At 42.7% G+C, this 21,989-nt stretch overlaps 1 protein-coding gene across 2 annotated transcripts in view; it reads left to right on the top strand.

The window, feature by feature from the left end:
• LOC114070179 (DDB1- and CUL4-associated factor 12-like) overlaps window positions 1-21,989 on the top strand; it is a 35,521-nt gene that overhangs the window by 8,481 nt on the left and 5,051 nt on the right. For both annotated transcript variants that reach the window (XM_027907423.1, XM_027907425.1), the window contains exons 3-7: window positions 11,552-11,758; window positions 12,954-13,014; window positions 14,744-14,937; window positions 15,120-15,185; window positions 20,183-20,345. In XM_027907423.1, coding sequence (XP_027763224.1) covers window positions 11,552-11,758; window positions 12,954-13,014; window positions 14,744-14,937; window positions 15,120-15,185; window positions 20,183-20,345 — 691 coding nt within the window. The remainder of the gene's footprint in view (window positions 1-11,551; window positions 11,759-12,953; window positions 13,015-14,743; window positions 14,938-15,119; window positions 15,186-20,182; window positions 20,346-21,989) is intronic.

The raw sequence follows: 21,989 nt of genomic DNA, 5'->3' as shown, positions 1-21,989 counted from the left end.
TATGGGGAACTTGCCACTGGCTGCCGCAAGAGAGGAGGCCCGAAGAGGAGATACAAGGACTGCCTGAAACAGTCCCTCAGCCTTGGCAATATTGACCACAACCATTGGTCTACCCTGGCCTCCAATCGGGAGGCCTGGAGACACACCATCTATAACGCTGCTGCTGCTTTCGAGAACACACGCAGGATCGCTCTCGAGGAGAAAAGACAACGCAGAAAGAATGGCGTCTTGTCGATATCACCTGGAGAGTCTTTCTGCTGTACGTTCTGCAACCGGACTTGTCTATCTCGCATTGGCCTTTTTAGCCATCAGCGTGCTTGTAGCAAGCGTGGGTAGAGCCCCTCTCAAATCTTCGTTCGCGAAGCCTAGCCATGATTAAAATAATGTCCTATGTGATTAATAAATGGAGAAGATCACACCTCTTAAGTAATGCTCTCTCTGCTGGAGTTAGTGGCCCAACTTCATTGGCTGAGGTTGCAATTTCATGTATGAAATTCTGATTGAATTAGTGCAAGATCCCAAATTTCTTCTTTGCAAGTTAGTGCCACAGAAATTATTTGAGTGTTGTAAAGAATGTATAGATCAAGCAGCTCTTAAACCTCAAAGTATATCAGTTGGTGTGATTGTTACTTTGCCTCAAGATTTTTTTTTAATTTCCAGAAGCCATGCTCAGTGATCTGACCTGTGTGTTTTGTGGTTTTGGTTGGGGTTTTTTTTGAGGAGGGGGATGGTGGGGTTTTTTGTGTGTTGTTTTTTGGTGTTTTTTTTTTTTTTTCATTTCAGATGTTCTGTTATTATTCATAGTTACACATCAGGAGGCTTTCGTGTGGTAGCTCTTAAGAAGCAAGGCCTAGCTATATAATGAAAAGTCTTTTAACAGTAATTAAGCCTGAAATAGAATCCAGCTGACCTTACAGCTACCTGAGGACTAGTTGCTGTCACAGGAGTGGTGAGACTGAGTGGATGAGAAAGAGTCAAGTGAATTCTCAAATATTGGCTTAAGCCAATTGTGAAACTTCATCACAATTGATTTTGTCTTAGTGATTCTATTTTTAGCAGGTCAATGTGTTTATCTTGGGTTTCTTTCAAATGTTAGTATGAATGACAAGAACATGCCTGTGATTTCTGAGAGCAGTATGTGAAGAGCTGGAGCACAGAGCATGTCAAGCACTTCTTATGTGAGGAATAAACAGTCTCTTTCATGCTTGTTGTTTGTACCTTGTAAATCTACATCTGTCCTGCTTGCATAATAAAAACATGCTGTAGCTCAAGGTGGCACCCTTTGATTGATTTGTATCATCAACTAAAAGATAGGGCTGCCTGTTCATCTGCTGTTCTGTGTGCAGAGGCAGCAGCAGAGGACATGAGTCTACATGCTACCTTGAAATGGCATTTAATAGACCTGGGTTTTAATCTTGCTGTATAAAGTCAATGCTTTCAATTTAAGATGCATGGGAAGGGCAATGCAGGTCAAAAAATGGAAGTATACTTGATGAAAGAGCCTGGCAAACTGTTCTATTCACAGTATTGTATATAAGGGAAGGATGGATTTTGCAGTTCAGGCTCTGGTCGATACTTGATTTCCTCTTGGTTACCTCTTGGTCTTGTTCTGTCTCTTCCTCCTGTTCCTGTGATGGCTCTGCTTTATCCTCCTTTACTGAGGTGTTTTTTGTGTCCATTTCTTCTTGTGTACAGGGGCAACTAGTACTGGCACAGGTTGGTTCTCTGGTTCTGCTGCAGTGTCTGTTGCCGGAGTTGGAGTAGCTGCAGGGCCTGTCACTTTGTCATTGGGTTCAGAGACCTTCTTTCCTCTTGAGAGTACTGAGTCACGTTGAAGAGGACTTGATAGGCCTGGGTCAGGCCTCAGCACATTGCAGTGATTTGTGTCTCTCTGGAATTGCCAGGGTGACAGTACGCTTTTTGCAAATATTTTACTGTTTTTTCTGAATTGTGCACTTGTTTAGGGATGAGGTTCTGTGATGGTTCGGACCTGGCTCCCTGCCAAATGCCCGAACTCACAGTAACAAAGGAAAAAAAACTATAAAAGTTGAAGAGCCCGAAATCAAACTAGTTCTATAAAGTATATATTTTTACTTATATTACAGTTATATACAATTAAAATGCTATGTACACAGCAAACGGAATCCAAACACCCCCCAAAGGGAAAGGGGAAAAAAGGGACACAGAACAGATATACACAATCAAACCCAAGAACTAGCAAAATAAAAAACTAGCAAAACAAATCTCACCACGTCCCTCAGAAAAGCAAGATCACCAGACATGGCCAGCATTCTCCAAATCTCCACGTGGTAGACCAGCAGTCACTGCAGGCCTCAACCTCTAGATAAGCGAGACCAACGCAAGGACCCTCTGCTCCTGAACCTTGCTGGAAGAGAAGAGAACAAAGGCCTCTCTTCCCTTCTTATTTATACTCTGATTTACGTAAAAATTGTATGGAATACTGGGAACATGGCCACTTCCTTGGTTACAAACTGGTCACCTAGATTAAAACTACCACATTCTCCACCCCTTATTTCATACTATTTTTACGTAACACCTATATCTTGCATTCGCCTATATCCTGCGCATATATATATATAAAGTCTTTGTTTGTCTTTTTGGAGCAGCTGTTTTGTCATTGAAGATCAACAGCAACATCAGTTCATTTCAGATCTTTGGTCTCCTCAGTCACAATCACAGTTCTGTTTTTTGGGGCTGATTCATTGTTCTGGGCCGTCTCATCATTGGATATCGGCATCAGCTTAATTCAGGTCTTTCTGATCTGGTGGCTGGTCTCCTGTAAAACACAACTCAAGGCACAGAATTAGTTTTTCCCCAAGGCTAAATGTCCTTGAGGCACACACTGGATCTCTCCATCTTTTCTCATTACCCACCAGGTATGTCCTGGCCCTTGAGCAAAAAAATCCCACAGATGGGTTTGTCTTGGCCTGAGGCAGGAGTGACCCAAACAGCTTTCCCTAGCATTCCTCTCAAGTGGATCACTGGAACTTTGTCTCCATCTACAATGTGGAGGGATTCTGCTTGTGCAGGGCCAGCTCGATTCACAGAACCCCTAGTGTTCACTAACCATGTGGCTTTTGCTAGATTTTGATCCCAATTCTTGAAAGTTCCCCCACCTAGTGCTTTCAAAGTAGTTTTTAACAGTCCATTACACCTCTCAACCTTCCCAGCAGCTGGTGCATGATATGGAATGTGATATACCCATTCGATACCATGTTCCCTTGCCCAAGTGGTGACTAAATCATTTTTGAAATGAGTCCCATTGTCCTACTCAATGCACTCTGGAGTCCCATGTCGCCGCAGGACTTGCTTTTCAAGACCCAGGATGGTATTCTGGGCCGTTGCATGGGGCACTGAATAAGTCTCTAGCCATCCGGTGGTTGCTTCCACCATGGTAAGCACATAGCATTTACCTTGGTGGGTCTGTGGCAACGTGATGTAGTCAACCTGCCATGCCTCCCCATATTCATACTTGTGCCAACATCCACCATACCATAGGGGTTTCAGTCTTTTTGCCTGTTTAATGGCAGCACAGGTTTCACAATCATGGATAACCTAGGAAATAGTGTCCATGGTTAAATCCATCCCTCAGTCTCGTGCCCATCTATAGGTGGCATCTCGGCCCTGATGGCCTGAAGCATCATGGACCCATCGAGCTAGGCACAATTCTCCCTTCTGCTGCCAGGCTAGGTCTACTTGTGACACCTCGACCTGTGCAGCTCGGTCTGCTTGTCTGTTGTTATCATGTTCTTCATTAGCTTGACCCTTGGGCACATGGGCATCTACATTGTGGACTCTCACATTCAGTTTCTTCACTCTGGCAGCAATGTCTTGCCACAAATCAGCAGCCCAGATGGCTTTTCCTCTATGCATCCAGTTCATCTTCTTCCATCGGTCCAACCATCCCCATAGGGCATTGGCTATCATCCACGAGTCGGTGTATAGGTAGAGCTTTGGCCATCCTTCTATTTCTGCAGTGTCTAGGGCCAATTGGATGGCTTTGAGTTCTGCAAACTGACTCGATTCGCCTTTACCTTCGGCAGCTTCTGCCACTTGTCGGGTGGGATTCCAAACGGCTGCTTTCCACTTCCAGTTCCTTCCTACAATATGGCAAGAACCATTAGTGAAAAGGGCATAACACACCTCTTCATCCAGCAGCTGATTATATGGTGGAGCTTCTTCAGCTCAACTCACTGGCTCTTCTTCTTCCTCATCTTCCAGACTGAAGTTTCCACCTTCAGGCCAATTTGTTATAGTCTCCAGAATTCCAGGGCAATTTGAGTTTCCCATTTGTACGCGCTGCGTAATCAAAGCAATCCACTTGCTCCACATAGCATCGGTGGCATGATGCGTAGGGGGCACCTTCCCTTTTAACATCCAACTCAGCACTGGTAGTCAGGGTGCTAGGAAGAGCTGTGTTTCAGTGCCAACCACCTCTGAGGCTGCTCGTATGCCTTCATAGGTATCCAGAATTTCCTTCTCCATAGGGGTATAGTTGGCTTCAGAACCCCTGTAGCTTTGGCTCCAGAAACCAAGTGGTTGACCTCATGTCTCACCAGGTACCTTTTGCCAGAGGCTCCAGGAGGGACCTTTATCCCCAGCTGCAGAGTAAAATACATTCTTTACATCTGGTCCCGTCCTGACTGGCCCAAGAGCCATGGCATGTGCAATCTCTTGCTTGATCTGTTTGAATATTTGCTGTTGTTCAGGACCCCACTGAAAGCTATTCTTTTTACGGGTCATGAAGTAAAGAGGGCTCACAATCTGGCTGTACTCTGGGATGTGCATTCTCCAAAAGCCTATACCCCCTAGGAAAGCTTGTGTCTCCCTGTTGGTCGGCGGAGCCACGACCACAATCTTATGGATGATGTCTGTTGGTATCTGTCATCGTCCATCTTGCCATTTCACCCTTAGGAACTGTATCTCTCTGGCAGGTCCTTTGACCTTGCACTTCTTGATGACGAAACCAGCTTTGAGGAGAATCTGGATGATTTTCTCTCCTTTCTCAAAAACTTCTTCTGCTGTGTCCCCCCATACAATGATGTCATCAATGTACTGGATGTGCTCTGGGGCCTTGCCCCTCTCTAGGGTGGCCTGAATCAGTCCATGGCAGAGGGTGGGACTGTGCTTCCACCCCTGGGGCAGTCGGTTCCACGTGTACTGCACACCCCTCCACATGAAAGCGAACTGCGGCCTGCACTCTGCTGCCAAGGGAATGGAGAAGAATGCATTTGCGATGTCAATAGTGGCGTACCACTTCGCTGCCTTAGACTCCAGCTCGTACTGGAGCTCCAACATGTCTGGCACAGCAGCACTCAATGGCAGTGTGACTTCATTCAAACCATGATAGTCCACAGTCAATCTCCACTCTCCATCAGATTTATGTACAGGCCAAATGGGGCTGTTGAAGGGTGAGTGTGTCTTACTGACCACCCCTTGGCCCTCCAGCTCACGGATCATCTTATGGATGGGGATCACAGCATCTCGATTCGTCCAGTACTGTCGCCTATGCACTTAGTGGCTGTCGGCACCTGCTGATCTTTGACTTGCAATAATCCTACAACAGAAGGATCTTCTGAGAGGCCAGGCAGGGCAGATAATCGTTTGGACTCCTCTTCAGTCACCGCGGCTACACCAAAAGCCCATCGGTACCCCTTCGGGTCCTTAAAGTATCCTCTCCTGAGGTAATCCATGCTGAGAATGCAAGGGGCTTCTGGCCCTGTCACAATGGGATGCTTTGCCCATTGGTCTCCTGTCAAGCTCATTTCGGCCTCTACCACTGACAGCTCTTGAGACCCTCCTGTCACCCCGAAAATGGAAACAGTCTTTGTGCCCATGTGTCCTGAGGGCATTAACGTACACCGTGCACCGGTATCTATTAAAGCTTGGTATCTTTGAGGATTCGATGTGCCAGGCCATCGAACCCACAAAGCCCAGTAAACTCTGTTATCTACTGGTTCTGGTTTGAGCATTCACCGTCGGATCTTTGCTGTGGCTTGTCAGAGGCTTTCTTGTCATCCCGGAAATGGACCTCAGTCTTCCTGCATCTTGGAGATTGCAGTTTCCTTTCCAGGACATCTGCATCTACCACGTAGATGACTTTCTTATCGGCTTCCTTGAGTCTTAGTTCTCTCACTCTGGCTTCAAGTCTGGAAGTAGCTTCTCCATCCCACTTCCTCATGTTCTCTCCCTGGGCACACAGATAAGACCACAGTTCATTACGTGATCTATGCTTAGGGCTTTCTATTCTTCTGCGTGTGATGGAGGGAGATCGTGAGCGGGTGTGATGGTTTTAGTTTAGGCCTTCCTTGGTGACCAGTTTGTAACCAAGGAAGGAGCCAAGTACCCAGTATTCCACACAATTTTTACGTAAACCAGAGTATAAATAAGTCGGAAATTAGAAACCTCACTCTCTTCTCTTCCGGCGAGGTTTGGGAACAGTGGGTCCCTGCGTTAGTCTCGCTTATCTAAGGCTGAGGCCTGCAGAGTCCACCGTCCTACCACGTGGAGGTTTGGAGAGTGCTGGCTGTGACTGCCGATCTTGCTATTCTAAAGGACGTGGTGAGATCTGTTTTGTTAGTTATTAATATAGTTTAATCTAGTATACCTGTTCGGTGTCCCTTTTGTTCCCTTTTGTCCCCTTTTTCCCTTTCCCTATCCCTGCGGGGGGTGGACCCCCTTTTTACAGTGTATATAGCATCTTAACTGTATATAACTGTAATTTGCGTAAATATAAATATATTTTTATATAAGCAACTTGACTGTAGGTTCTTTAATTTTTATAATTTCTTTCTCCTTTAACCTAAGGGAAGAAAGGAAGGGGGAAAGGAGCTGCTGTCCTAGCTTTCAGGAATTTAGCAAGGAGCCAGGTCCAAACCGTCACAGCGGGACCAGGACTGAGATCAAGGTCATGGTCGAGACAGTTCGGCTGATCTATCTCTGTAGTGTTGGTCGTTGTAGTCTCCATAGTCATCCTCATATTCAGAGTGCTCATAAGACCCCTCTCTTGCAGCTGTTTGTCTGTAACTGGAATCAGAATTGTCTCTAGAAAATGCATTCCTGGATTCTACTGTTTCTTCTATATGTCATAACACAGTACACAGTGTGCCCTCAGGCATTTCTTGCGTGTTTGGAAGCATCACTGCTGCCAAGACATGAACATATGATGCAGGAGCACCCTGGATTATCATTCTCCACATAGGCACTGTGCAAGTGACACCCTCTGGTTCATCAATGACACCATCGTATTGAGAATCATCATACATAAGTTCCAGCAATGCCAATTCTCTTAAGTACTGGATGGCTTCTTCTACCTTAGTCCACTTCCTCGGAGGGCACGTTAAATAGTCTTCGAATGGATACTTTTCTTTCACACCTGTGACAAGCCGTGCCCAAAGACTCGTTTCGGGTTTCGCGTCTGCAACTAATTGATCAAGTTCACGATTTCTGGTGAGGGATCCTAGTTGTTGTGCTTCACGACCTGCCAATATGTGAGCTCTAGCCCCACCATCTCGGCATCGAAGCAGCCACGATAGAATTCGTTCACCAGGCTGACGAGTGTAATCTTTTCACAAGTCTCGGAATTCTGCCGAGGTCATTGATTGCAAAACTTCACTTTCCATTCTTGAGGGGTTTTGTTTTTGTTGACTACTGGCACTGGTATCAGTATCGGACCCTTCCCCACTATCATCTGACTTGCTTTGAGCTCCCATTGGTCATAGACTAATGCTGTTGGGCATCGATATCCATCTCTTCCTTGTCACTACAGGGGCAAGGGGTATCTTGGGTGGTGTAGTTTGAGTTCCGCTTCCAGTGGATGTAGTAGAGGCGGCGCTGGTCCCAGGTGGCATGATCTGAGTTTCTGCCTCAGCCTTAGCCTTCTAAGAGTAGTCAATGGCAACTCGATAAGCACTCGCCAGGCCCCAGTATAAAGCAAAAAACTGCATATTTGGGTCCTCATAAGAAAAACACCCTTCCGCTAAACGACGTGCCATCTCGTCAGGATCAAACACATGTTCTGGCGTGAAGTCCCAACTAATGGGAGGTGTCACACATCCTACCGATTTGCCAAAATTCACCCACATTCCTTGTCATCCAGAGACTGGCTTTTTCAAGGCCCTTCCCAAAGTTCCAGCAAATTCTTTTGAGGTTCAGCCTTTCCTGCAGCAAGGAATGCAGTACCACACTACCTTTCCAATTTTAAATAACACTTCCATGGCCTTTATCAATAATAGCACCTTTGCTAAACCATTTATGTCAGGATTGGGGCCAATTCCAATCCAAGGGCCCTCCGCTACTAGGCCGTTGAGGTCATAAGTAAGGAAAGGTAGAAATTGGTAGATGCCTTCTGGTTTCCTTCTTATACCCTATTCCCAATCCATAGACATATATAAAAATGGCTCAGATGACCAAAAGAATTAATAAAAAGGCCATGTTTATGTATTCATTCTCTTTATTCCCAAACAATAAGTATGTATATAAACAAGCCTCTCTTGTCAGTTTTCCCAGTAACTGTTCCAAAACAAATCGGGATAACCGAAACAATCCCCATACAGGCCACCAAAAAATCTGTGATGGTTCAGACCTGGCTTCCTGCCAAATGCCCGAACTCACAGTAACAACCCCTTCCCCCTCCCTTCTTCCCTTAGGGCAAAGAAAAAAAAACTATAAAAATTGAAGAACCTGAAATCAAGCAAGTTATATAAAAATATATATCTTTACGTATATTACAGTTATATACAATTAAAATGCTATGTACACAGTGAAGGGAATCCAAACACCTCCCGAAGGGAAAGGGAAAGGGGAAAAAAGGGACCAAAAGAGACACAGAACAGATATACACAATCAAACCCAAGAACTAGCAAAATAAAGAACTAGCAAAACAAATCTCACCACGTCCCTCAGAAAAGCAAGATCACCAGACATGGCCAGCATTCTCCAAATCTCCACATGGTAGAGCAGCAGTCACTGCAGGCCTCAGCCTCTAGATAAGCGAGACCAACGCAAGGACCCACTGCTCCCGAACCTCGCTGGAAGAGAACAAAGGCCTCTCTTCCCTTCTTATTTATACTCTGATTTAGGTAAAAATTGTATGGAATATGGGAACATGGCCACTTCCTTGGTTACAAACTGGTCACCAAGGAAGGCCTAGATTAAAACTACCACAGGTTCCAAAACACTGGAGGTGCCCACTGCCCTAGCTACTTGCCCATACTATTCCCACACACCCTGACACTCAGAACTATTCAACCTCGAGGCACGTGTCTGGGTGATGTTCCTAAATAGTTGTTTAACCTTAAACAAGACCTGAACTATATGCAAGAACATGCTGGCTCCTAGCAAAAGGACCAGGTTGATTTCAAGGGTATTCAAAGGATATTCAAAATCTTTAACATTCTCAAACACTACTGTAATCATCCTGGAGGAGAAGGAAGTTGTTGGATGGATGTATGTTGAAAGATATGTCCCCCATAGGTTGGCTATCTGAGGAGAAAAGGTAAAAGATGTAACTGTTAATAGTTCCCAATAGATGGCTCACAAAGTACAGATACGATGGCAATGCTGAATACACGTACCAGGTTGGTTTCACAAACAGCAGTTCTATCATATCATAGGCTAGCATTACAAAGTACAACAAAATTATAACCTTGGCCCAGGCCTCAAGGATGATAGATAAACACCACCCAGGGAACACATGCTGCAAGTAAAGTGTTACACAATGCTATGGGCGCTGAAAGGATGAGGCTGCATGCACTGAGAAGTTGATTTGGGGATTTCTTCACTGATCTTTTTCGGCGTTCTGCTTTTATTCCTACTCTCTCGTAAACAGCACCTGGTGTTGTCTTTTAGTTAACCAGAATTCCCAGGATTGCCCTAAACCAGTGTTTTGATCTCACGCATTCACACTTGCATCATGTGGTGGCTGTGTTCAGCCATGAGCAGAAACACACGCTATCATGCAGACTGTTAAGTGGTTTTCCACTTTGAGAAACACAGCATTCTCTCTGTCAAAACACACAGCCAAGGTCAGTCCTCCCTTTTGATCCCAATTAACTAAATTCAGGTGCACAGCGACTCAACTTGTTCCCACACAATGCAACTCTGAGAACAAGTGCAACAACTGTGAGAGCAAATAAATCAACGAGTTCATTGAAGGGGTTTTACATTAAAAATATACAAGGCTCCAAAAATCCGCCTGAAGGATTTATTAAAGGCCCTTCAGTTCTTTTTATACCTTGAGAGAGCACACAAGAGAAAAAGCTACACGTTTCTCAGGAGGTCAAATGACACACTTTTACTGGCAAACTTTAGAAAATAAGGGAACTTGGCAAAAGTTTAAAGGGCAACATTCAACCAAAATAAATCATTTCACAAAGCAATGACTTAGCACATGCTAACCCATACAACTTAGCAAAATCCAACCCCTCCAGCTTTGTTACCCAAATATCAGGAGATTAAGAGAAAAAGAGAGAATTATAGCTACCACCTTGATTCCCATGCAATTCCAGCTTCCACGTGTTCAGACAGTCAGGTCCTGACTGTACAGTAGCCACATGGTGTTGGTTTTGTTTGCTCTGAACTCCTGTGGCCACACCACCACAACCCCCTCCAGGTTGCGCTTCCAGTAAGCTAGCCATTCTGAGGCTGGGTTAGGAGCTTCAGGGGGTGTGGTGTGGGGCAGTGCTGCTCCCAGTGTGCCAGTGACTGACAGCTGCACTAGAGGCTCTCAAGGAGGCCGGGTTATAGGGGGTAGAGCACCATTCCACCTTGGCAGAACCCAATCTGTCCCCTCCCCTCACATGCTGAGTGGTTTCAAGACAATAATAACTTTAATAACCTTTTTCAGTCCCTCTCAGATGGGGAGGAGAATTGGAAAAAAAACGCAAAACCTGTGGGTTGAGATAAAAGTTTAGTAATTTAAATAACATAAAATATTGTTATAATAAAAAGAAGAAAAAGAGAAATTAAATCCAAGAGAAACAAGTGATGCACAATGCAATTGCTCACCACCCACTGACCGATGCCTGTCCCCTGGCAGTGATTGGCAGGTCCCAGCCAACTTCCCCCACTGTATATACTGAACATCTTATATTGTATGGAATATCCCTTTGGCCAGTTCAGGTCAGTTGTCCTGGCTATGCTCCCTCACAGCATCTTGTGCACCTGCTCACTGACAAAGAATGGAAAACTGAGAAATCCTTGTTTTAGTGTAAGCACTACCAAGCAACAACTAAAACATCACTGTGTTATCAACATTATTCTTGTACTAAATCCAAAATGCAGCATTGTAACATCTACTAAGAAGGAAGTTAACTCTATCCTAGCCAAAACCAGGATGGGTGATTAAAGTAAAACCCACTGTAATTAGTTTAGTTGTTTTAGGAAGGAATATATGCATTTTTCAACTATACTTGCAGCATTTGTGGATTTTGCATTTAAAAGAATGTTAGTACAAAATAGGGAGGATATTTGACCATCTCGGTTTTCTTATCTGTTTGATAATGATTTGTATCTGCTTTTCCCCCCCCAGTTATTTGTAATAGATGTCCAGACTGCTCAAATTACCAAGATTCCTATTCTTAAAGATCGTGAACCTGGCATGGTGAACCAGCAGGGATGTGGTATTCATGCCATTGAGCTCAACCCCTCAAGGACCCTTCTGGCCACAGGTGGAGAAAACCCCAACAGTCTTGCAATTTATCGTCTGCCTACACTTGATCCTCTGTGTGTGGGAGATGTAAGTGGGAGTATTTGGGAAAATTTTATTCTGTCCCAAGAGTTACTACTTTGAAGTACATACATTTGACATACATTTGAAAATATTCCTGATCAAGTTGTCTTTTTTGACAAGATATCTTAAATATGAGTGAGTACATAAACATGCAAGTCAATTCTCAGGGTTCTGAGTCAGATTTCCTCTTCCTTACCCTCATTCAGGTCTACTTCAGATTACTTTTAAGCATTGAAAATGTAACAAGATCTTAACTTTTAAAGTCAAATTGTGATGATGATGATCTCTGAAACTAGTTTTAGTGAAAAAGGTCTTTTGAGAAATTGTAAAGATGATTCAAGGTTTTCCTTTCTCCAGTGGAGCTTATATATGTATTATTTCAGAGGCAGAACTTGGCTTTGAGGATTAGTCCTAACCCAGTGGCTCATGGTAGTTTGATAGACTCTGGTATTGTTTTTATTTCTGAAACATTGTGAGAGCTTTTTAAAACAACCAGTCTTAAAAAGAAAAAAGGCTGAAATTAGTATAGTGGTGTCCTGTAAGCACTTCTCTCTTATTTTTCCTTTTGATTCAGGACTTTGCATAGACGTTAACTACAACAGCAGAGTTGTCAGAGTTTCTGCAGTAGGAGATAACCAGCTGCAGAAAGGCTTGATTCTGAAGATTTGCATGACTTGCTATTCGTGTGCCACTGTGACTCTGAAACTTTTCAAACAAAACTAGAGCTTTATGGTCTTTTTTTTCTCCATAGGCTTCTCACCTGCTGAGTAAAAGATTCCTGAAAAATTAATCTGTAGGTCGTATATTGTAATCATAATGTTTTGGTTTCTTTTTATAGTAGGGATGTGCATTTGAGGAAATAAAAGTATGTAATTATAGAAGTAAAGAACACTGCTTTCAAAATGGAAAAAATCCAAGTCTTTAGAATTGAGATTAATTTATCCTTGATCAGAGATCTTTTTCTATCACCTAATTGCTCTCTATTAATTATACAGGTCAAAATCAATAAAAGTTGAAGTTACTGTTAGGTACTTAAACTACTCCAGCTTGATACTGGAAACTTATTTATATGTTTTTAACATAGTTCTCTCCTTCTGAGTTTAAACTTAAGTATTCTTCACTTTGATTTTATTTTTGGTCTGCCTTGAGACCACTGAAGAATATAATGGCACAGAAAATCTGTCTTTTTCTTTACTTTTAGGATGGACATAAGGACTGGATATTTTCAATTGCATGGATAAGCGATACTATGGCTGTTTCTGGTAAAGTTAACTTTTATTGTTTTTCCCAGAATTTTATACTGATTTACAGCACTTGATAGGTCTTAGGGAAGCAACTTTATAAGGCATTTGAAATCACTTGGAACTACTTTGCCTATTTAAACCATTCTTGGTCTTAGTACAGTGCTTTTCCTTTTTTTTTTTTTTTTTTTTTTTTTTTTTTTTTTTTTTTTTTTTTTTTTTTTTTTTTTTTTTTTTTTTTTTTTTTTGTTGTTGTTGTTGTTGTTGTAGGGCCCTGGTCTTAATTGGATTTTTTTTTTCTAGTATTAGAGGGAATACTGCTATCTTTACAGTAGATGTTGCCATGAGTGGGTGTCTTAACACAGTAAGTTCAAGGGAAGGATCCTACACAAAAATAATTTCAAGACGTGTGTTGGTTGTCAGTTAATAACTTTAAATACAGCAGAACAGTATTGGTTTCCTGAAATCTTATGAAAAACTGAGTAATAAAAACTCTGTTTTATCAAGCTATCAGTAAAGTGGTGTGTGTATATATATATGCACAAATACTATGATAATTAATATAGAAGGTTGTAATAGAAAAGGTCAATTACTGACTTTTTAGTCAGTGTAGTTCGATAATCAGTGTAACTTCATAAAATATTACTTAACTTAGGTGAAGGCAGCAATATGCAGTTGAATTAATGTAGTAGTTTACTGTCTTTCTGTGCTGAGAGGGTTATAGTATTCTATACAAGGAGGTGTCAAACTGTAGGTGACATAAAATTGTAAGTCTTGTATAAAAATGGAATACTTGAATTGAGAATTCAGTAATATTTAAAAAAAGCTAATCCTTGAGTTGATCCTTACAATTTTCCAACCCAAATATCTGCATTAAAAAAAAACATTGCCACATTGTGTAGGGAAGAAATTGAGGTACATGTCAAATCTATCAGAGCTAACTTAGAAGTGAGTTGCCTAAACACTAGAAGGTGAGTATAGGACCTTGGATTAAACCTGTGTTGATTTATGAACCATAGACATTTAGCTTCCTTCATTCAGTATTGGTACTCTTATTGACTCATATTTTGTATTAATATCTTCAAATTCAGTAGAAAAATAAAATGAGTTCTTGCTTGTTCAGACTCAGTTCCTGTGCTATATTCTTTAAACAAGAGGTTACATGAGTTTAAAAAAGAAATTAAAAATAGATTTGGTACAAATTGTTGTTTTAAATAAATGTTTCTGTTCATTTCACTAATGTGTGTGTACATATCCATAAACATACTGTCAGATATCAAGCAATCTAAAATTGTTGTAAACCCAACTGAGTTTTCCTGGAGGTTTTTGTATTGGCTTAACAGACTGTCAATCTTGGCCTTGGTATGCCAGGCTCAGACTGAATGCATAGGCTATTCAGTTGCCTCTGAGTTTATTCTACATGTGAGTCTCTAATGGTGATTGTTGTACAGGATTGTGTTTTTTCGATGCATTCTAATAAGTTTGAAAACAGATGAGGTGATCTAGCTTCTTGGAAACCACGTAGACAAATCAGTTGACAATGAATTTGCAATGTTATCAACTTTACAGCTCAGTAAAATAATGATTTTGTTAACAAGAATTAATATATAGGCACCAGCAGTGTGTTCGGTTAGATTAAATTAATCTAAAGTATCCTTTCTTTCTTTCAGACCTTACTGTTTATTGCAGTTCATTTTTTAAAACGGGGAATTATGTATATGCAAAATGCTGTTATGGACTATTTATTCAGGTTCCCGGGATGGTTCGATGGGTCTCTGGGAAGTCACAGAGGATGTGTTGTCCAAAAGCAATGCCAGGCATAATGTCTCTCAAGTTCCTGTCTACGCCCACATAACACACAGGGCTCTGAAGGATATCCCTAAGGAGAACACCAATCCTGACAACTGCAAAGTCCGAGCATTGGCTTTCAACAATAAGAACAAGGTCAGTAAGATATGCAAGACAGTTGAGTAGTCCTAAAACTGTCCATATGTATTTGAAAAAGAAAAAAATAATCTTAATCGAATATACTGGAGAATCAACCTAGAATGTGAGTTTGTAAAGACATCTATAATACAGAAACTAATGCTCTTACTTTTCTTTTTTTTTTTTTTTTTTAATAATAGGAGCTGGGAGCTGTGTCCCTGGATGGTTACTTTCATCTTTGGAAAGCAGAGCACACATTATCAAAGGTGCTTCTCTGTTGCTGTAAAACTTAAAAAATGGCTTAGCATTTAAGGCTGTTCACTATTCTTTATCTCCTTTTGATGCTTGAAGAAAGAGCAGCGGTGTTTGTAAAACACTGTCCTGGTTCTGGCCAGAACAGGGTTAATTTTTGTAGCAGCTTGGAGGGGCATGGCCAGGACCCTGGGGTTATTCAATACCACCTCATACCACCTTACACCGTGCACAGGGCAGATGGAGAGGGGTGGCATTTTTCTGGTTTTGCCAGGGTGTGCAGTCAGGTGGTACCCGATTCCGCATGGTGAACAATCGCATGTGAATCATTTGCCCATCTTGTACCCTCTGTCTTTAGTATTGTTGCTACTGTTCATTTTGCTGTTTCTAGTAAATTCTTGTCTCAACCTTTTTGTGCCTCCAATTCTCCTCTCCATCCCACCATAGGGGGATGTGGGGGGGTAAGTGAGCGAGTGGCATGTGGTCTGGGGTGATTCAGTGGGAACACTAAATTGGGGAGTACCATTCCTACACCATGACAGTCAACATGGCACCCAATGTGTGACATGAAGCGTTGAGATAACAACAGATTTGACCAGAGTGGGTTGGAAACAAATTTGATCTAAGCATTTGCTGGTTTAGGTACGGAGTCACTGGTCACAATGTTGCTTGGTCTGTTCACATGGTTGTGGTACCTAACCCTGTATATATTCTTATATATGCACTATGTGCTCCTGGCAATGCTCTTTTTCAGAGCAGGGAGAGGGATCGGGATTGTTTTGTTGTTCAGTTTATGAACAGCATGGAAGGTGGGAGAAAATGGGCCAGCGTTTGGAGGACTTCTCCAATGGTTTGAAAGTTCACCACTGAACAACTACAGGACCCTGATAAAGTGGCAGAATATTTGAAAGAAAAATGCTGTGGCAGCTCCAGAGAGGCAAAAAGTTATGCAACGTGCTGGGCCCTGGCTACTATTTATCAGACACTGCTCATCACTAGACAGCACTCTCAGGGGCAGGAGGAGGAAAGCAGGCCAACAGGCACCGTGGCCACTCAAACTGCAGCTGAACCAGAGGATCAACCCATGCCAGTAGCAGTCATACCTATACAGATGAAGAAATGCAACACCAAATCAGTATGCTTAGTGAGGGATGAAGAGGAAGCAGGCCCCTCACAACAGGAGGAAGAGGCAGGGCCAGAGATAATCACCTGATCCCTATCCCTGAGGTGAGCTGCAAGATATGCGAAAAGATTTCAGCTGCCATCTGGGTGAGCACATTGTGACCTTGCTGCTCTGATGCTGGAATAGTGCGACCCACAGTTGGAAATTAGAGAGTAGTGAAGCCAAGCAGCTGGCATCCCTGTCCAGGGATGCAGGCATTGACAAGGGGATTGGAAAAAGGACAGAAATCCGCAGCCTCTGGAAACAACTCCTGTCAAGTGTGAGGGAAAGGTATCTTTTCAAGGATTATCTATTAGTGCACTGAGACAAGTGAAATGCCATGGAGCAAGGTATCCAGTACCTGAGAGAATTAGCTATACTGGAGGTAATCTATAAGGATTCAAGTAACAAGCAGTCCCCTGTAGATTCAGATTAAGTCCATTGTACACAAACTACATGGCAGAAGTTCCTACGGAGCAGGCCATCATTGTATCCCAACTCATTGGCAGTGATGTCATGGAAAGAAGGAGAACAAACTGGATAATTTGCTTGTCCAACTCCAGTAATATGAAGAAAGTCTCTCTTTCTCCCTATGGGTCTGTGTTTTGGCTGTGGAAAGACTGCCCAAGGACTTCCAGCAATTTAAAGAGAAAATGTCCCATACCCCTCCATTACAGACCAGTGTCTCTGCTCTTTGGAGCAAGTGCCCTCCTGCTCAAGAGAGAGGGGACACACCACGAGGTTTTACCTGTGTGACCATGGAGGGGACATGAGGAATTGGGATGGAAAACCCACCTCTGCCCTAGGAGCACAGGTACGTGAGTTGAAAGGAAGAACAACTACCACAGGAAATTCAAGGATAAATGCTGCTCCAGTTTCCAGTGGGCAAGTCCTCAGACAGAATAGGAGGGCTGATGTTACTTCTGATCCTCTTGAAGGGATGTCCATTTCATATTTACAAGAAGTGAGCAACTAGTACTATGACCAGAACTAGAGGGGCCCTGCCTCCAGCCAGGTGGAGAAAAGGGACAATCGGATCTATGGGACTGTGTGGATCTGATGGCACATAAGAACCACAAGAGTATAAGACTTTGGTTGACACCAGCACAACAGTGTACCCTGATGCCATCAAGATATATAGGAGCAGAATCCACCTCTATTTCTGGGGTGACAGGGAGATCCCCACAGCTGACTGTACTGGAAACTGAAGTGAGCCTGACTGGGAACAAATGGCAAAAACAGCCCATTCTGACTGGTCTCGAGGCCCCGTGTATCCTTGGCATAGATTACCTGAGGAGAGGGTATTTCAAGGACCCAAAAGGCCATCATTGGGCTTTTGGGATAGCTGCTGTGGAGACAGAGGAAATTAGACAGCTGAATACCTTGCCTGGTCTCTCCGAGGACCCTTCTGCTGTGGGACTGCTGAGGGCTGAGGAACAACAAGTACTGATCACTACCACAACAGTGCACTGTCAACAAAACTGCACCAACTGGGACTCCATGACCCCCCATCCATGGAGATGATTCATGAACTGGAGGGCCAGGAGTTGTCAGCAAGACTTGCTCACCCTTTAAAAGCTCTATATGGCCAGTGTGTAAGTCCAATGGAGGGTGGACACTGACAGGAGACTATGGTGGCCTGAACAGTCACACCACCACTGAGTTCTGCTGTGCCGGACAGGGTGGAACTTCAGTGCTAACTGGAGTCCAAGGCAGCAAAGTGGTGCCACCATTGACATTGCTAATGCATTGTTCTCCATTCCTTGAGCAGCAGAGTGCAGGCCACACTTTGCTTTCACCTGGGGGATGTCTAGTACACCTGGAAACAACTGCCACGGGGTGGAAACACTGCCCCACTATTTGCCATGGACTGATCCAGACTGCACTGGAAAAGGGTGAGGCTCCAGAACACCTGCATTACATTGATAATGTCATCATGTGGGGCAACACAGCAGAGGAAGTTTTTGAGATGTACCCTGTGCCTCCCACCACTGCCCAGAACACCATCTTTGGATTTGAAAAGCAAGTCCTTTGGCAACACGGCACGCCAGACAGAATTGAGTCTGACAATGGGACCCATTTCAAGAACAGCCTCATAGACACCTGGCCCAGAGAGCACAGCATTGAGTGGGTGTATCATATTCCCTATCATGCAACAGCCTCTGGGAAAATGGAACGGTACAGTGGACTGTTAAAAACCACATTGAAAGCAATGGGTGGGGGACCTTCAAACATTGGGATCTATGTTTAGTGAAGGCCACCAGGTTAGTTAACACTAGAGGCTCCACCAAGTGAGCTGGCCCTGCCCAATCAAAACCTCCACATATCATAGAAGGGGATAAAGTCCCTGTGGTGCATATGAGGAATGTGTTAGGGAACGCAGTTTGGATTAGTCCTACCTCAAGCAAAGGCAAACCCATCCGTGGGATTGTTTTAGCTCAAGGACCTGGATGCACTTGGTGGGTAATGCAGAGGGACAGGGAAACACAATGTGTACCTCAAGGGGATTTGATTTTTGGGTGAGAAATATCAGCAATGTTGACTTATATAACATTGGTTGCTGAATGACACTGCCACTATGTGCCATAACTACCATGGACAATGAGTACGAACTGCTCCAGATTCACCAGTTGTGTGCTCCTGATGCAGCTTGCAACCAGCTGACAGCACACCAGCCCTCCTGCCCTGGAAGACATTTTGGAGGGACAGCCATTGACTAAGGGAGAAGGATACCCATGCTTGTCTGTGCATGTACATATATATACATATAGTTGGAAGTTGTAGGATCTGGGCATGATATAGATGGTATAGAATAAGGGATGGATAGTGTCCTGGTTCTGGGCAGGACAGGGTTAATTTTTGCAGCATCCAGGAGGGGCAGGGCTGGGACCCTGAGGTTATTTGCTATCACTTCATGGCACATGCAGGGGGGATGGAGGGAGGTGGTATTTATCAGGTTTTGCCAGTGTGTACAGTCAGGTGGTACCAGGTTCTGCATGGTGAGCAATCACGTCAATCATTTGCCTATCTTGTACCCTCTGTCTTTAGTATTGTTGTTGTTACTGTTCGTTTTCTTATTTCACTGATGTTTCTAGCACATTGTTCTTAGCTCAGCCTGTGATCTTTACCTTTTTGTGCCTCCAATTCTCCTATCCATCTTGCTACAGGGGGATGTAGGGAGGAAGTGAGTGAGTAGCATGTGGTCTGGGGTGATTCAGTGGGAACACTAAATTGAGGAATACCATTCCTTATCTATGACAAACACTTAAAACTTTATGTAAAATGCAATGTCCTAAATAATAAGACTTGGAGACAAAAACTTCCCACTCATTTTTGGTGGGTAAGACATGCTCTTAACTTTCTGCCAGTTCTGGGTGAGCTCAAGTGAACTTTTCCATAGAGTATATCAGATACTTAATTAGCAGTGTTCATAAAGGAAGTTGTACTTATTTAAATGTAATTGCAGATCAAACCCCAAAATATCTATACTACTGTATGAAGTAAGCTTTTTCAGCTGAGATGATGTCTGTGTATACCTGTTGAAGAAATTACAGCAGCTTAGAATAATGTAATATACCACAATGTCTGTGTTTCTTTGCATAATACTTGGCTTCAGCCTTTATCATCTCAGTTTGGTTCAGATAAAGCATCCAATCTCCTTCAGATTTTTTTCTCTATGGCTCAGATTGTTGCTTTTCTCTTAAAGTTCTATTATTGTGATGAACTTATTTTTTAGCTGCATTTTGATTTTTTTCACTTCAACTTCCTTGAACATAGCTTACAGAATTGTTCTATTAATGTTTTGGTCTTTTCTCATAATGTATTGATTTGTCTTTCCTCTATTTCCAGTTACTTTCCACAAAGTTGCCATACTGCAGGGAGAATGTGTGTTTGGCTTATGGTCAGGAGTGGTCAGTGTATGCAGTAGGATCACAGGCACATGTCTCCTTTCTGGATCCAAGGCAGCCTTCTCACAGTGTTAAATCCGTCTGTTCCAAAGAACGCGGCAGTGGTAAGAAACTTGTCAGAGGGTGCTTCAAATTGTTTGCTTGCAGAATTAGCTATTAAGACTGCAGTAAGGTAAGCTTCTAATAAATAGGAAGGGGTTTTCATGCAATAGACTACATCATTAAAAGCATATATAGGTTTTGCTTTTATGACATTATTCCTTGAGCAACCAACAAACCAAACATAAAAGCAACTCTGAAATCTAATGAAGGACAACATCAGTGATTTTATGATCAACTAAATTGCACACCATTGAAATATTATTGAACTTTTAAAAGCATACATTTTGCTTATTACTGAACTTTCACTGTGCATTTTAATTCTGCTTATTTTTTACTGTGTCTTATTCTTTTTTACTTCATCTCAAAGTAAATCCAGTCTTCGTACCACTATTAATACTGTCTATTTTTGGATTTTTCTCTGGGAACAGGAAAAAAGCATGCTATCTGCTCTGTGCTATCATATTGGGAGTCAGTGCTGTGAGTGAATGCTTGCTTTGTAATTTTTAAGCCATGAGTGAGACACTTAATCATCAGTGTGTATTTATTTGCTTTAAATATACAAAAGCTTACTCTTAAAAAAAAAAGTTTGCAGATTTGAGTGCTATTTTCCTTTTCTAATGTGAATGCAGTATGTCCAGTTGAACTTTACACCTGGGCTGGGCCTGAGGGTTTGCAGGGTACATGGTCCCATAAGCTTCTTCCCACGCTCTTTATTTTCAAGCATGAGAAGGCATTGTGCTGCAATGCCCATTTTAAACCATATTAATCCCAGACTAATAAGTTGCAATCCTTATTTAGCTTGACTCTAAGCATTTATCTCTGGGCAAGTTAGAAAACAAATTACATGTAGGCAAGGATTAGGAAATTTTTATTTTTATGGTTACTGGGATTTGAACAGTGCTGTCTAGATAAATGTTAGGGTCTGCTTCTTTCAGATACAGAAGTTTCTATAATATGATAAAAGGTGCTTTACCAGCTCTTGTTTGTCACTTGATCATCTTGCCAGCAACACCCCTTGTCTTGACCCACTGTCAATGAGGGCTCTGTGAAGGTGTCACCCTTCAGTATCATAGGGAAGAAATACCAAGACACTGGAGTGTGGTGACTGGTGGCTGAAAAGTCCTGTTGGGGAAGATGATCTATGTGTAAGGAGTATCTCTGGGGTGCTAGTTCATATCTGGAGAAAGCCTTTGTTCAATGCTGTTTTCTATTCTGCATAGTAGGCAAATTTTGTGCTTGTGTATAATGGTGGAGGCATCATATTAATTCCCAAGATACTGTTTCAGCTTTCTGTTGGTCTCACTGGGACTTGGAGTGTTGCAGCACCTCTAGAAAGCAGGCTGTTTATTGATTTGCAAACTAAAATCTGGGTTGGCTTTTAAATGCTTTGAAGTGTTACTTGAATGTGCTTTCAGCTTCTAAATGCACCTGATGAACATGGTAAGTCATAGAATCATATCATAGAATAGATTGGGTTGGAAAAGACCTCCAAGATCATCAAGTCCAACCCCTGATCCAACTCCAATTACTATATCATGGCACTAAGGGCCACATCCAATCTCTGCTTAAAAACCTCCAGGGATGGTGAATCCACCACCTCTCTGGGTAGGCTGTTCCAATGCTTGATTACCCTCTCTGTAAAGAAT

The sequence above is a fragment of the Empidonax traillii genome, unplaced genomic scaffold (genome assembly GCF_003031625.1).
Source record: "Empidonax traillii isolate 1590-97213 ecotype Southwest subspecies unplaced genomic scaffold, ASM303162v1 scaffold1458:size105674, whole genome shotgun sequence".
Classification (NCBI taxonomy): Eukaryota; Metazoa; Chordata; class Aves; order Passeriformes; family Tyrannidae; genus Empidonax; species Empidonax traillii.
The sequence above is the reverse complement of the archived record's forward strand: the minus strand, read 5'-3'. Positions and strand labels throughout refer to the sequence as shown.